The 17062-nt window shown below is 40.3% G+C and overlaps 1 protein-coding gene across 5 annotated transcripts in view; it reads right to left on the reverse strand.

The window, feature by feature from the left end:
• Nucleotides 1-12712, reverse strand: part of LOC110060762 (uncharacterized) — a 14864-nt gene extending 2152 nt beyond the window's left edge. Inside the window, exons 1-4 of one of the 5 annotated variants that reach the window (XM_089284359.1) lie at nucleotides 12544-12711; nucleotides 12312-12359; nucleotides 8267-8331; nucleotides 885-6694 (exon numbers count right to left, since the gene is read on the reverse strand). In XM_089284359.1, the coding sequence (XP_089140485.1) occupies nucleotides 885-3955 (3071 nt within the window). In that variant the 5' untranslated portion in view covers nucleotides 3956-6694; nucleotides 8267-8331; nucleotides 12312-12359; nucleotides 12544-12711. Of the gene's footprint in view, nucleotides 1-578; nucleotides 6695-8266; nucleotides 8335-12311; nucleotides 12360-12543 lie in introns of those variants that run through there. The other 4 variants (XM_089284355.1, XM_089284356.1, XM_089284358.1 and 1 more) reach the window with 4 other exon arrangements.
• Nucleotides 12713-17062: the final 4350 nt, after the last annotated feature.

Consider the following 17062-nt stretch of genomic DNA (forward strand, 5'->3'; position numbering starts at 1 on the left):
CATTCATTTATTTCAGCCATACAGGCCTGGGATGGGGGAGGAGGAGTTACAGGACACAAGAATCACCAAACTCAACATTGAGAGGAAGTTGTCTCAAGTCTGATGAAAACCATAGTCCATAGTCCATAGGTTCGAATCCTGTCGGGGACTTTAGATTTTTTCCCCATTCATGCTCGGGACAAACTGGTCGAAGTCTTCTCATTGTTCACCCCTGACCGAGTTTCACGTTTATCATAATTTCATTTCTATCACAAGTTTTGTGTTGATATCCAGGATTACCTGATTTATATAAGTATCGATAAACGTTTTTAACAATTTGAACTCCGCATCTTGCTTTTACCGCGGGTTTCCAAAGAGTTTTCAGCCAATCACAGAAGGAGTTTAAACTATACCTATCTGAGTTTGTTCGCGATTGGTCCAATCGTGTTGGAACAATGCCCATGTTCGCTGTTGTCGTTGATTTGAGCAGCGCGACAAATGAGCCACAAAAAAAAAATTGGAACACAGATTCAGGGTTTTCCGCTAGGTTCGAGATTGTTTTCGTCACAGGACAGGATTTTTCAGTCAATTTAAAATTTATTTCTTCAAAATTATCATTTTTTTGTCGCTGGACCGTGAAGCATTTTTTTAACCCACGCTAGGTTTAACTGAAACTATTTTTATCGCTCGCTTGTGGTGCTGATCAAGTCAACGAAATTTGAACCTAATTACCAGCCAATCAAAATCGTCCGTTCCAGGGCTCAACAATCGCGCTACTCGAACATGATCGGTGAGATCAATTTTAATTCTTTTGTTGGAAAATCGTACTGATTGGTTAAAACCTCTCAGGTGGCTCGGTTGAAGTCCCTGTATTGTAACTTTGTTCCTTATTAATAAAACCTGACCTTTTGCTCTTCCGGCTGTGTTCATCTCCCGGCAACTTCACACGAAGAACTTTGAAATTCAGGCTGGAATCCTTTAAGCCAGTGGCGATAAGACGTTCACGAGGACAAGCTGTTAAACTGTACACTTTGCTTTCCAAAGCAATCTCACTGAGCAGATCACCAGACTTGACATTAAACAGCTGAAAAAAATGACCTGTTAATGCACCACTGAGGCAGGTAACGTACTCCTCGTCACTGACGAACTTGCATTCAAGGGTTTCAGGAAACCAGTGCTCATGATTAGGTGGTTTTATTGTGCGGAGTCTTTCTCCCAAAACTACATCGAGGACGTAAAGGACTCCGAAATCAGCCAGTACGCAATACTGTTCAGTAGGAGAAAATGTCTCGCATCGAGGAAGGGGAAAGGGTCTACAAGGTATCTTCCACAAAACAACATCACCACGTTGCATCTGCAATTCCTGACGATCGATGCTTATCACGTGACATTTACTGTTGCATGCAACAAAGAACCCACGAATAGTAATTGTTGACGCAATGCCTTCCCTGGTTGTATCTACAATGATGACTTTCCTCTCTACTTCACGCTCTACTAAACTCAGTACTTCACAGGCCACTCGTTCTTCTGATATGGGGATTACTTTATTGATGTCCTCTAAATCAGTCCAACGTCGGATGCACTCAGACAACTCAAAATTCCACAGCTCAAGGGTGTCACGACTGGTTTGCAACAAAACACCTTCTCTTACAGCTACAAGATTATATTCATTGAACCCACCAGTGTCTTCAAAAACTCTATGCCCAGGTTTAAACATACGACTTGAAATGTCCCAAGCCATGAGTGTTGCTAGACAGCCATCTGGTTTAGTAATAACAAGCAGCGTCTCACCATTCAACGATAATACGACTTTCAAAACAGTAGTCGTCAGTTTCTCAAGCTGCAACATCTCTATGATGCTACTATCATAAGCAACTCTCAATACAGATTGATTATTCAGCACAAAAGCAAGACTGGGTCTTTGCAAGTCATGGATGGTATCTCTTTCTGATGGGAAGCAAAAGGGATCTCCTAATAAAAATCCGGTTTCACTACACGATTCAAATTCCCACGGCTGATAAGACACTTCATCACGCAAAACATCTAAAGAAAAGTTGCCCTCATTTTCCATGTGGACGTCTAAACGAAAGAGATCGCACCAGGCACTGTTGAAAACCAAGCAGTAAAGGCATCGACAGTCAGGGGAGAACTTCATCATTCCGCATACGTCTGAAATAGTTACTTTGGTTCTACAACCATCCATTACGTCAAGCAAACCAATAGAACCAGAAAGGTCGGAAATTGCTAGCAGTCTTCCATCACGAGACCAAGCAAAGGACACAATATCGGCATCCCATTCAAAACGATTTATCTCTGAACCATCTGTCAGACTCCACATGATAACTGATTTGGCATCGTTGGTGTAATCAGTTAGCATCTTGGTCTTGTCTGCAGAAATTGAACAAATGCAGAAACAGCACTTGCTTGAAGGAAAAAGTGCTTCCAGGTCCCCGTCAAACGTATAGGCATGCCTGAGGATTCCTGGTAAGACAAGGTTCTTTGTAGGATGAAACACAACCGAGCGGTATAATGACTTGGGAGTATAAACCAGATCCCCGTCACGATACATGCAGTCGTGGTAATTTTCCCATGCCCTATATGGTTCGTAGAGAGGACCATCGTCATCACACTTGAAGTAGTTATCTTTCGTTACCTTGACATCTCTTTTCCATAGCTGCTTGCTAGTATGGAGCGACCATAGCTGGATCGTGTTATCATAGCATTCGCATACCATGTAGTCTAACTGCGGTGAGACATCAAAACAAGCAACGGCAGCTGAACATTGAAATTTAGTTTGAATACGCCCTAGCAGTCCAGTAGTCTTTGAAACTCCGGCACTGTCTTTCATCAGTTTATCAAGCTGCAACATCTCTATGATGCCACTATCATAAGCAACTCTCAATACAGATTGATTATTCAGCACAAAAGCAAGACTGGGTCTCTGCAAGTCATGGATGGTATCTCTTTCTGATGGGAAGCAAAAGGGATCTCCTAATAAAAATCCGGTCTCACTACACGATTCAAATTCCCACGGCCGATAAGACACTTCATCACGCAAAACATCTAAAGAAAAGTTGCCCTCATTTTCCATGTGGACGTCTAAACGAAAGAGATCGCACCAGGCACTGTTGAAAACCAAGCAGTAAAGGCATCGACAGTCAGGGGAGAACTTCATCATTCCGCATACGTCTGAAATAGTTACTTTGGTTCTACAACCATCCATTACGTCAAGCAAACCAATAGAACCAGAAAGGTCGGAAATTGCTAGCAGTCTTCCATCACGAGACCAAGCAAAGGACACAATATCGGCATCCCATTCAAAACGATTTATCTCTGAACCATCTGTCAGACTCCACATGATAACTGATTTGGCATCGTTGGTGTAATCAGTTAGCATCTTGGTCTTGTCTGCAGAAATTGAACAAATGCAGAAACAGCACTTGCTTGAAGGAAAAAGTGCTTCCAGGTCCCCGTCAAACGTATAGGCATGCCTGAGGATTCCTGGTAAGACAAGGTTCTTTGTAGGATGAAACACAACCGAGCGGTATAATGACTTGGGAGGATAAACCAGATCCTCGTCATAACACACGTAGTAGTGGTAATTTTCCCATGCCCTATATGGTTCGTAGAGAGGAACATCGTCATCACACTTGAAGTAGTTATCTTTCGTTACCTTGACATCTCGTTTCCATAGCTGCTTGCTAGTATGGAGCGACCATAGCTGGATCGTGTTATCAAAACATTCGCATACCATGTAGTCTAACTGCGGTGAAACATCAAAACAAGCAACGGCAGCTGAACATTGAAATGTGGTTTGAACACGCCCTTGCAGATCCTCCTTGTGCAAGTATTCTATATACGCCATTTCAGAATATTTCGTCTTTAAAAGGTTTAAAGCTCGAGATGACAGTTCAGGTCCGCCCTCGTTCAACAAGGTTTGAAAGATGGTGTGGGGAAGTTTTTCTAATGTTGCCATATGCTTTCTTAACAAAACCAACAAAGTGTTAAGGGCCCCATGACATTTTTCGATGCCCACTTGCTTCTGAACACAAACCACGTCTTCAGACGCTAGTGTAACATTCACACACAACTTTGCCTACACAAGCTCTATGTCCAAAACAAATTTCGTAACAACGTCCTCAAGGCTGCATACTCTCGCATCCTCTGGTTGTAGCATGTGTTGAACTCCATGTCGCAGAGCGTACTTTGCGGTGTCAGGGAACTGTGCGCCGTCAACGCCTTTTCGTTTCACCTCATCAAGCTCATCAATGCAGAGTTTAGAAAGGACTTCATGGCCTTCTTTTTCGTCCACACTGAACTGGTGCTGTTCGTACTTATATTTTTCAATCAACCAGTCTTTGACCGACTTGTGAAAGAAGTGAATGCACTCGTCTTGAACGGGTAAAAGTGCCGAGACACAAGCAATAACCACATTTACCTTTCGTTGAACCAATGATGTCGATTTACCTGGTAGCAACAATTTAGACACGAAACCAAGTGGCAATGGCTCTCTTGCAGCTGCGACGCCACTCAGGAAATTCCAAAAGTGGTCCTCCGTGACGTTAAGTTCCTTACAAAGTTCAGTCTCCAGACGCTTGAAATACGACTGGTATACAGACGAAATACCTGATGGTAAGATGCTGTCCAGCAGTTCAGGGGTTAAAACTGGCACTTCCTTCTTTATGAAATCTGCCAGGTAATGTGCGTATAGCATGACTCCCTCTGACTTTTGAACCAGCGCTTGCAAGATCATTTCTTGATGCTCAGATTGCAATAAATGGCTGATTTGCTTTTCAAAGCAAAGGTAAATATCTTTCACGTTCTCTTCAACGTTTGGATCCAGCTGCAAGGGGTGCAATGTTTTTAGATTTTCTGCTATGTTTCTTTCCGGTCGCGTTGTCACCAGAAATCGAATCCACTGTGGAAGATTTCGGAAGTAATTAGCAATTATGTCTAGTACCTCATTTCTTCCTTGGAATTCGCTTTCATCCAATCCATCTATTACCATCAGATGGGTCAAACCAGGGTCGATCAAGCTGGCTAGAGGTTCCTCAAACAGCACTTCGAACAGATCCTTCACCTCCATGTTGTTAATCTCCACACCCAGATTTCTTGACAACTTTTCCACGAGTGCTTTCTTGTAGTCTGGCAGAGAATCACACAGCTGACTGGCTAAGGACTGTAGCATCACCTTAGGATTCCTCTGGCGCGCCCTGTCATGATGGCAGAAGTGGCTTCCGGCTAGCCTTCCAGCATCTTGCATCTTTTCACACATGACAGCTGAGATTACAGACTTCCCCATCCCGGCATTTCCAGTGATCACCATCACACGATTTGGGGAACTTCTGTCATTTAACCAACTCTCGACTTTGGCAAAGACTGACAAACGGGTTTTCTCTACGTATCTGTCTGCGTGATATCTTACGTTTTTCAGGGTCTCAATCTTTGCGAGTTTCTTGAGGATTTCGTTTTCTCTGTGCTTTTCTCTTTGTCCTTCCAAGTCTTGAGCTGTTTGCTGCAAATCTTGGCGCAAACAGTCAAATCGTTCATCTTGGGTTCCTAATAACTTCTCGTGAGTCTGCTGTATTTCTTCTACTCTAGACTTCGTTTCCTGCAGTGTCTTATGGACTTCGTGCTGGGTATGACGAATTTCCTGAATTGCTTTGCTGTCATCAGTTTGAGTTTCACGAACATTTGTGACAACTTGATGTGTTTTTTTGTCGATCTGAAATACTTCTTGCAGCTTCATATTGCTATCTTGAATTGTCCCACGATCTTCTAGTAGGTTCTGACGAACTTCATCAACAGTTTGCTGTGTTTTGGTCTGGGACTGACGTACTTCATCAACAGTTTGTTGTGTTTTGGTCTGGGACTGACATACTTCATCAACAGTTTGCTGTGTTTTGATCTGGGATTGACGTACTTCATCAACAGTCTGCTGTGTTTTGGTCTCTAACTGAAGTACTTCTTCCAACTTCCTCTTCCTACCCAGAAGTATTTTACGATCTTCTAGTTGAGTCAGATGCACTTCATCAACAGCTTGATGTACTTTGCTCTGATACTGACGTATGTCCTTCAGCTGTGACTTGATGTCCTCCTCACTGTCAGCCCACTCAAACAACACGTCAATAAAGTCTTCCTCTCCACAACGCTCTGCTTTCAATCGATCAATTTCCGCCTGAGGGAAGCCAAGAACAACAAGAACATCACTAATCTCCAGCCAAAGAGCAGAGAAAGTAGGTGTATTAATACCAGTAGTGGTAACATGACCGTACAACTTATTGCGGAAAAACTTGATGCGAGCAAGGTTTGCCTCAACAGAGGTGTCAGTAATGGGTGGCTTAGTGTGCCAACCCGAGGGGGGAGGGGCGAGTCCACAAATGTTGGTTAGAAGGAGGAATAACAAAGTAATGTCAAATGTGTTGGAGTCTGGTGTGGCCCCACCAGGTGGGAACAGTAGCTCCCACTGAGGTTTACGTAAAACCCTCCTCCTTAAGAGATTGTTGAGAGTGTGATAGTTTGCATTGAGATCAGCCAACAGACTTGCTGGGGGATGATGACAGTCGAAAATCCTCCTAAGAACCGTTGTCCCACCATCAATGAGAAGTCTGCTGAGCTTGGCTCCATTTGTCTTCTCCACAGAGCTAGCCAGGGGTGAAGGGGCAGCAGCCGCCATCGTAATCCAGCGTACAAAAGGTTAGGCCTCCAGTTATACCTGCATGAAGTAAAGAAAACATTTTTTTCTGTACTTAGTTAGTGAATCCAGTTAGTGTTGCTTGTTGTGAGTTTCGCGGTCACTGGAAATACACATTTTCGTTGAGTTTTGATGATATGAAAATTACCTACTATAATGACTATGGAGTGATTATGAGTGCAGAGGGCTACTGTATGAAGCTTTAGCTTTAGCTGTAGTCCTTTTGACGCATTGCGCTCCTGTAAGCCCTTTTAGATTTTCTAACATTTATTTCTGCCAAAGACGAGGGAGCGTGGAGCAACCAAGCCAAGGCAGTATTTCTAAATGCTGAAGGTAAGGGCGCCTGGGGTAACTGACCCAACGTAGCAGTTTTAATTTGTGTAGGAACAATTCTTAAAAAATGTCAGAACACTGCAATAGTAACCATTATAATAATATTTCTAGACATATTCTTGTTTCAGTGTTTTATATTTTAGTGGAATGATTTATGACGTCATCACTTTCCTACTTTGCATAACACAAAAATGTATAGTAAATGTCTCTAAAATGAAAGAAGCTATTCCAAAAGGAAAATGCCATTCTTCTTTTTTCTAAAAGCCTTTCAAATAAGCAGTAATTATTAGTTACTTCATAGTCACTTTAATACAACTGACTGATGACATCTGTTTGGCTGTACTGGTGTCAGAGGTTGGCCCCAGTCAATCAGAGCTTTCCAATAAGCCACTTTTTTCAATATATTAAAATTCAGCTTGATGGTGAGGCCTAGAGGACACAAAGAAAAGAAATGAATAAACCTGGTCATTCCTTCCCTTGTTTGTGTCCTCTAAGCTTTGCTGCCATACTGAATTTCAGTATTAATATCAAAATATGGTCTATTAGTAACTGTTGTTCATGGATATGCCATTTTGAAATGTAACATAACAATAAAATCTAATGAAAAAAATTTCACTTCCATGTTCAAATAAACAAATCTTCAACAGGGCTCAAAGCACTCTATGTTAAAATCAAAACGTTAGGGCTGCCAATGGGTGCATCACAAAGTAAAAATTGCTACCCTAATAGTCTTGATTTTCTTCACAACGTTTTTTTCCTCACTTATGTATAAAATCAAATCCCCTCGTAATGTTTTGTACCTACCAATACAAGTTTTATCACAATCTACTCCCTTGTGGACAAATAATAGTCCTTCCCATGCATTCACTCAAATGACGTCTGATCCCCTGTTTTGAGGATACTATTGTAACAAGGTAGCACTGGCATGAGAAATAAAGACACACATTCACTTTTCCCACAATATTGAAAGGCAGCATTCCTAACCTGTTAGGTATGCAAGTAGATGTGTAATTATAGATTTGTAGCAGCAGGGAATCACTCAGCCTGGCTAGTTATCACAATTTACAAGTCTTCTCCAATCATTTAAACAGTCCCCTCAATTTGTTTTTCCATCACATTTCTTTATGACATGTCATATATTAGATTCTGTCTGACTAAGTAACCCTGAGTAAAATTCACCATGTACATAAAAATAATTCTATATAATTTATATTTCAAGTAAAGTAATACTAAGCTCTCGTAAACAATCTTATCACTGACCAGCGTTCCTCCAGTTAGTCAATTCTCTCACATGTACAGTCCTTGAAGTTTCATCTCCATTTTCACTGCTGTCAAGATTTAGATTATTTAATAATTTACATAGTTACAACAAGAAGCACTATAAGAAGCTAAAACCAGGGTGGTTAAAGATTCTAAAACAATATTAACTTTAACTGCTTATTCCTTCACAAAAAAGGGATTGTGTGCTTTAACAGTGTGTTAAATTTCACATATAACTTGGGAAACATTTTAAACTCAGAAGTGTTGGTTTGAAAAGAACAATAAATTACTTCCTTGCAAAAATAAAGCATCTTTCTATTCAACTGTTCTTAAAAACAAGGGGAAATATTCAAGTACAGTTTTCTCTTCCATTTACGTATATTTTGTAGAGCCCTTTCTCGCAGGTACATTTCATTTAATTTGTAACTATGATCCAGAAGGTAAAATTGAGATTTCCACGCTTCATACCCTCCCTTCTCTTATTAGTCTTTCACTTTTAATAATGACCCCTCAGGCCTCTCCTCTCAAATTATACCCTCTGCCTCCCCCCTCTCTAATCTGACTTTCCTGGCTAAGACAGTTGACCACTAATGATGGTGGATTAATACCAGCTTCCCCCAAAATAGCATTCCTCAAGAGAACTAAATGCCAGCCCAGCCTCACGAGGCCACCTAGTTAGTTAATAATAATTACTAGCAGTAATCAAAGATTAAGAGCAGTGCATTCACATGCGTACTTTGCATGTTTGATCTACTTTGGTGGCATTGGAACTAAGTTTGATCAATTGTCAGATAGTGATCTGCACGTGAAGTTGAACTAGCGATGAATAGATAATAATAGGTTGCGGTAAATTAACTTGTACTGGGCGAAACATTTTCCAGGAAAGGCATTTGAATTGTTGGCGACACTTAGAACTCAACTCAATTTCAGATCGCCGGCACTTGTAACAAATATTTCTCAAGACAATATTGTATTGAAGTTTTGACCAGTGACCTGCAAGAGAGCACATGACCAAATGTTTTTAAATTTTGCGTTTGTATTTGTTTACATTGCTCAAATTTACATCTTCTTCAGTTTAACAAATAAAAAAGGTAAATAGACCATTTTACAGTTGTCTCCCCAGTAACCTAGCCTTTAAATAGCAGGGAGACTGGTGGTGACCTTGTTAACCACGCGGCCATGAGCTGAGCGCGGTTTATGTTCTACCCAGGATTTAATATCATTAACTGAGCAGCCATGGGCCAAGTGCGGTTCATGTTCTATCCGGGGTTTATTATTTTTTTTTTTTTTTTAGTTTTGTCGGTGACCAGACCCAAACTTCCTCTTGGCCAGATTTTGAATCATGCAACCTGTGTTGTTTATTCGCCAAACCCTGTTGAAACATTAATAAACGGACAATGCTACCGATATTGTTTTCTTAATTGTGTGTAAAACATATTTCCTTTTGGTTTTATCGAAGCGCTGGATTCCAAGGGAATAATAAATACGCTAAAAAAGGCATTACGTCAGCCATGGAATGCGCTGACGTTGCATCTTTCACTTTCACTACATGACAAATAAGATCTCGTTTACTTTGCAAGTTTATTTCGCCAGGAGCGAGCCTTTAGTTTTCCGAGTATTTTTCATATTTTTAGACAAGAGAAGTGAATTGTCGAGCTCTTTTACTGAAGTGAGTTCAGAGATCGGAAGGAAAATTAAATATTTGCAAGCCAAGCAAAGAATGTGTCAGAACATGCAAGGATTATGTCATTGGTAGGGAAATAACCACCATACTAAGGATAGCCGTGGATAACATAATTCTTGAATTATGTGACCAGGGGTTTCATTAGAAGCCGGGACCTGGGTATCGGCACACGTCTACTCTGAGTACAGTACCTGCCTTCACTCAAATGAGATCTCATGTAGACTGAGACTAGGTTTACACTAAAGGAAATTGTTCCAGATTTGTGATGAATACGGAACGTTTTAGTAACGGATTGATTTTGCTGTTTACACAAAAGTGGACAAATCCGAAATAAAAACTCCCCGGTTTGGTCATGTCTCCCGAGATTTTGAATCCGGAATCTAAAATATGGCTGCCATTGTGCTTACCTATAAAAATTCTGACAAATGAAAATCCTGACAGTGGCACTCAAAAAGCAACTACAGAATGTGGTGTTTCTTTTAAACAAGTATTACCTAAAATCATTTTATTGTGCAACCTTTTTGACTAGTTTTAGATTGCTATAGGTCTGTGGAGCCGATTTAATTTACAAGAAAGCAAATTTTTAGACTATGCAGAAAGAAACTAAAACAAGTTAAGATGTATAAAAATTAAATAACAGAAAGAGAGATTCTAAAACCTACCAAAGCTTTGTCAGTGAGATCTTCTATTTTGCCTTTCAGTTTTGGACGAAATTTACTGCGGTTTTGAGCCATTTTCTGTGCAATTTTTGGGTTTTAATAGGCCCCTATGCCCCCTTCTATGCATGACAGAACTTTCACAAACTCATTAATGATTCATCAAGTTAAAACAAAGAAAATCACAACCATGAAGGAGGTTTGCATACCCAGTCTTATTTAACATAGATTTTGATGAATTTACTTCTCCGTTTACTCCTTAGTTTTTGTTTTGACTGATAAGATATATCAAACAAAAGAGACAGCGTTTCACTGGCTGTCCAAACACCTTGAATTTCATCAAAAATACTCCGCTCCATGTCGTATTTTCAACTCTCGTCTCAGTGTGTTTGGATATCCAGATGAAACACTGTATCTCGTGTTTGATATATTACATCTACAATCCCAAATTTTGTGCTTTCGTTCACTAAAATGTGCAATAATTTTTTTGCCACAGTTCAGACTTAAACTGTAGTCACTAAATGCATGTGTATTAAAATTTGAGACTCCATTGAAGAGTCTTTTGCATTAAGCCCAATTTAAATTAATTACATCTGCTGGGCACACGTCTGGACTGCCAGGAGTACTGGAAATGTAAACAAAATGGTAAATACATATCCGCCAACCCCCGGAGTACAAAAACCTGGAGACAGCTAGAAATCTTTGCATTGTAAGAATATAATTTTCAACAATGTCTGAATGCTCTCCAAAAATCACCCGAAGGCCTTCCGAACGTTCCTGATGTCTTGAAAATAACGAAATTAATGAAAAAAAAAAAATTAAAAAGAGCCACAGTAGGTAGTTCCTGGGAGATTTGGTGCTCTAACCAGGAGACCGGGAGATTTGATGAAAAACTTGGAGACTCCCGGGAAAACCGGGAGAGTTGGCAGGTCTGTAAATATTTCAGGTCAAATAGTTTGTGCCATGAGGACAAATGAATCTCTGGTTTTGCATGATATATAACTGAAAGTCACATTCGTAAACAACTAAATGACAAATTAAAAATTAAAATGAGATGACAAATTAGTTGGGTGTTTCAGAATACAAATTGACCCTAAGATATTGAGCTGTTGAAAATAAAATGTTGCTCAAATGACTTGATTCATATAAAGGTTGGAAACTAGTCATTACTAATCTGTTGTCGTCATCATTCAGGGAGTCTAAACCCTAATCTGTTATACTTCAAGTATAAAGCAAGTTTAGACTTGACAGACAGGCAGGAGAGTATTATACGATCAATCAGCCGTGTGATGATGCAAATATTGCAAATATACATCAGGTTCTTATAAGGTTAGTAGTTTTAAAATTTTTACTTATTATCACATTGTTATTAGGTCTTTCGTTTATTTTATACACAACCCAACAAGCTTTAGCTTTAAAACTCATCGTGTTGAAATAAAGGAATCCTATCCTATCCTATCCTATCCTATCAGCCAACAAGAAAAGTTGACGGTACACAGAATGTTCCTATAGATCTTCATCTTCATCCATCAAAGCAACCTGCAGTCGATATTAATGACTGAATGACCCCAGGAGCCCAAAGGAACCAAACATAAAGGTTTTGATTTTTGGAAACATTACTGCATGCCAGAGTGGATCATTGTTCAGCTGTCCAAGCTGCAAAAACCCAAGCTGGTTGTTACTCACAGTTTACTAAAATTCTTACCTCAATGCCCTTAATCACATTTTCGCTTCAAATTCCTCAGAACAAGACCTGCAATAGATGACAATAATTCACTGAAGACGAATAAAGCTTAGCACAAATTACTGAACATCGACTGAAGAAATCGAAAGCGGAAGTGAATCCTTCGATTACAGAAATTTATGTTCAAACAAGAAAATGGAAAAGCTGTGTTGCTGTTAATAGGCCACAGAAAGGAATATCATTCAACACTAACCTTGCTGTCGATAATGGATCCGTAGTTCCCCAAAGATAGATAATTTCAAATCTTAGCAAGACAGCAAAACAACACCCTTCGTTGGCAGGAATGTAAACCAAATTGCCAGTAATAGCCGCACGGAGATATGGGACAGACCCAGAAGCCCATACAGCCCAACGTAACCTCGTCGCCAGGGTGTTCTCCACTTTTCAAAATGGCGGGTCTGGGGACGAGGTTGCTCTCAGCGCACAACGTCAGGAATGGCGCTGAAATTTCAACTTATGAACTTTGGAATACTGCCATGAGAGAGTGTGGAACAGAAGACAGCTGAACTTCAGGCTACATGAGATGATGTTTCCTCATTTGTATTTACTATTCAATTTAATTTCATACCCAAGGACTGAAGGTTAAATAGCCCATAGTTTCCGATCCCATACCAACGGTATTTTGTGTACTGTCTTCTCTCTTCGTATGCACTGGGAATGACCGGACTGTACAAATAAAGCTTCTGTCACCAAAGTTACCCATAGTGGTGTAATGCAAGTTATATTTCAGTATATATCATACTGTACCATCATCAGTTTGATGAGAGGGTAATACCGAAATTTATACCAGGAAATACAGCCAATCAGAATACAGGAAAGCCGTTGTATATTCGACGGTATTATATCCAACCATCCCATCATGTCTGTCGCATTGATTGTGTTGGCCACTGTATTTTCTATGGCATGCTATAAAATAGTTATACAACGATCTCTCGTGGTATATCAGGGAATATCTCACTTGTCATTTGTATTTTCTTGACTTTCTTGGTCTACGCGCCGCCTGAAAGCTCGTGTATACCAAGAAAATGACTCGTGGGGTATTAGGCTCAGTAAGAACAGTTAATGTCCAAGGACAAATATCCGTACAAAGTCAAATGGAGGCTATTCTGTTCATTTTCCTTCTAATATTTTTCGCAACATGCGGAATGTTTAAAAAATTGGTTATTCCCCAGTTTTAGCTGGGGTATATTCAACACGTGACGCGCGTTTAGACCAATCGCGTGCGAGCGAAAATATTTAATTGATTATAAAACTTGATAACTTGTATGCTAGCTTATACTTGTGTCCCTCTGCGTAGAATTTGCGGACAAGGTAATTGATGGACTTGATCTTTTTCCTTATTAATTCTGCTGAAATTATCAGCACGTACTCCTGTGTGAACATAAGAAGAGTTACGGGACGAACTAGCTTGCATGCGGAAATCTCCTAGTAAGCTGTAGCCCGAGTATTCGCGCTGTGGTCATTACTCTGTGCATTCAGTAGACAATTGGCCTTCGTGATCGTTGCCTTATTTTTTGCTGCTACACCGTGCTGACGAGACCCAACCAGCTCGAAACAGCTGACCACGGTGTCAGTTCTTGGCTTTCAGTTTGCACTCTATCATGTCGTTGTCGCGTTAAGTTTTCTACGTAGTAATCAGCCTTTCTTCATTGTTATTCTGTTTTTATTCTGTTCTCAAGCATCAAGCACTTGAAAATAGACCCCTGAAACAAATTTAGAATCTAAAAGGATTATCTTCGAACAAATACTGCTATATTTCAATTTTTTTTTCCGCAAACCGGTAGCCAATCTCATTTTTTTTCTTAATTAAAAGTCATGAGGCTGGTCTGAACAAAGGGTGACCTGGTAGGTGTGTCCTTGGTTTTACTAGGGGAAAATATGTGGAGCATATGCCAACTGATTAACATATCCGCAAATAGGTTGCCTCACCGAACTAAGCATTACTAAAACATCCCCAGACCTGTCTATCGCCTCTGCAGCTTCGTATCAGGCGCCCTCCCATCCAGGCTCGATTTCCAGCCGTTTTGTGAGCCCGCGTTCCTTATCTCAACAGCCGGACTCCCAAAACGGCTGGAGATCGAGCCTACCTTCCATGCGATTTCAAAATATATAAACTTATTAAAATTAATAGTGTTGAAAATACTGTTCTTATTAAGGACGTTTTTAAATAACTGAAGGAAGACTCCGTAATAGTTGGGTCAGTGACGGGGTTCCACTGTAATGGTAAATATTTCATTGAAAAATTTGATTTTTCTTTTTTTTTTACAGAATGTTGTACAATATTACACAATATAAAATTACAGCTCATGAAGTTATTATATTCCAAACTCTTCACATCGGCTACAAAGTGCCAAGTATATGGTTTCTGTTTGCACCGTCATTAGCTCAAGCAACAAATGGCCTTTCAAAAATAAAATAATCAGTATTTGTCCGTCTAGCCCAGCTTCGCTTATTTGTTTCTTGTGAGTTAGATTTTTGACCAGTTTTTAGATGACAGCGGACCTCTACGTCTAATCCGCGAAGCTAGCAAGAGCCCAAAGTTTCGTAACTCGGACGCCGTTGAGTCCCGCTGAGTTGAATGCAAGACCCTGGGTTTCTGGATTGAGCGAGAGAAGCACACTAAACACACAGCAGTTTCCAAGCTTGCTAAGGACAAAACAGACAATTTACGAGGATTATGAAAGTCGCATATTGAACACGTCCTCCGGCCGGTGGTTTGTCAAGAAAATTTTCGTGTTTGTCGTAGACATTAAAAAGAGTTCTTTCCCTGATCTGCTAAGGATGGTGAGGGTTCGGCAGTTGTTGTTTGAGAGAAAGTGGCTTCTTCATCTTCCATATCGTCACTGTATGGTGTCTCCTGAAACGTTTTAGAATACTTTGCACCTGAAAATCAACAATGAAAGACTGTGTTGAGAAAAGCCAACAGCTTTTGAAACCTTTTTACAAACAATTAAACATTTACGAAAGATATGTAGACCTGCATTCTTGTTTTGACGTTACAGCATGACTAGTTCCAGGTCCTAACCCAACAAGAAGTGAAATTTCACGTTTTCAGATAGCTAAATAGCGGTGAAAAAACAACCATAACCAATTTTTATTTCGATCTCTATATCACGATCTCATGCAGATTCCATCAAGTAAATAAAAAAAATATATCTGCCACGTACACTTAAAACAAATTTCAAGCTTTTGCAAAGCTCTTTCACCAACGTTTCTTCGAGTAGTGATAGTGCGTGACGACAAAATTACTCCTGCAGTGGAGCACTTCAGCCAACACTCAATTTTTACTCGCACTTTAACAAATTGACGTCAGGTTTTTATGCGTCTGTCCTCTTATTGATGATGAATTTCGACATAACATTGGCAAAGTGTCTGTGGAACCACGAGCCGCAGGCGAGCGCTTCCGCAGTAAACTTTGACAACGTTATGTCGAAATTTACCATCAATAAGAGCACAGACGCATAAAAAACTGACGCCAATTAGTTGTATACAATAACAAGAACCCAAAATGGTCAAATGCTGGGAATAAATGAGGGGAAAAGACGCCGTAAACTTGCCGTAGACAAAGATAAGTGGTTTATTCAAAGTGACGTGAACGTTGTCAATAGCTTTTCTCTCTTTTTGATTGGTGACTTAATAAAGTCCATAAAATTTCATTAGTTAAAAAGTTGACAGTTTGACAGCTAAAAGTTCAACTTTAAAATTATGTCCGTCTGTGCTCCTATTGATGATAAATATGAAGCAATCAGCGCGCGACAAATTAGGCAGTTATTGTAAAAATAGGACTCGAAACAAGCGGAAAAGGCAAAACTCCAAGGGTCCTTCAAGAGACCGCAGAACAGCGGAACAGGCAGTTTAATGGGACAGAGCGTGGAGCACGATCCCGGGGGGTCCTGTCTTATATGAGCTATGTAATGTACGGCCCCAAAGGACTGAAAGGGTATGGTTTTTAGCCGTTTTGGGCATAAATAGGGTATCGTTTTTGGTCATTTTAGTCTTAATTGGGTATGTTTATTGCACCCTAGTCCTGAATTCGGTATGTCTTTTTTTTTTTAGAAGAAACTACCTTTTCATCATTATCGAGACGGACCATCAACAAAAGCCCTTTACAATGCCTTGAACTAGGTAACTAATTATAAGACAAGTCTGAAGCAGGGTATTGATTTACGGGTCCGGTCTTAGGTCATAAATAAGGTAAGGGTTTGGGAAGCGGGCCGCACACCCCCAGCCGATTTTTCTGGGAGTACTCCCTCCCCTTTCCCCAGGAGCACGACAAAGGAGCAGCGAAAAATAAATCTTGGCCTTGGTCTTTGGGCAATTCTCGGTCTCTCAGGAGCGGGTTGCCGATCATGTCTCCAGTGTCTGCAAGCTTCTAGTCGATAGCCAACCCTGCCATCACGGTACAAAATCACAGAAAAAAGAAAAAAGTTGTTACTTGTAAGCTCGATGTCCCGTAATTTGAGGACCGGAGTGAATTACAATTAACTGGGATCTGAGCTGAACAGATTTCAATTGAGCCGGTAGAGTGATAACCAATGACTCTATCTATTTCAAATGGATACCGACAATCCAGTAAACAAAACTTGAAATACCACTTCTGATTGGATGAGAAAGTGGCGCGAGTTTTTTTTTAAGCCAATCGTGTAGCGCAGTAATGCAAATCCAATTACTCTTCGTCACTCAAATGAAAACCGCTCTATTCAGTAGAAGAT

This window comes from Orbicella faveolata, unplaced genomic scaffold (genome assembly GCF_042242905.1).
Source record: "Orbicella faveolata isolate gen_17 unplaced genomic scaffold, um_ofav_v1 contig_13, whole genome shotgun sequence".
Lineage (NCBI taxonomy): Eukaryota > Metazoa > Cnidaria > Anthozoa > Scleractinia > Merulinidae > Orbicella > Orbicella faveolata.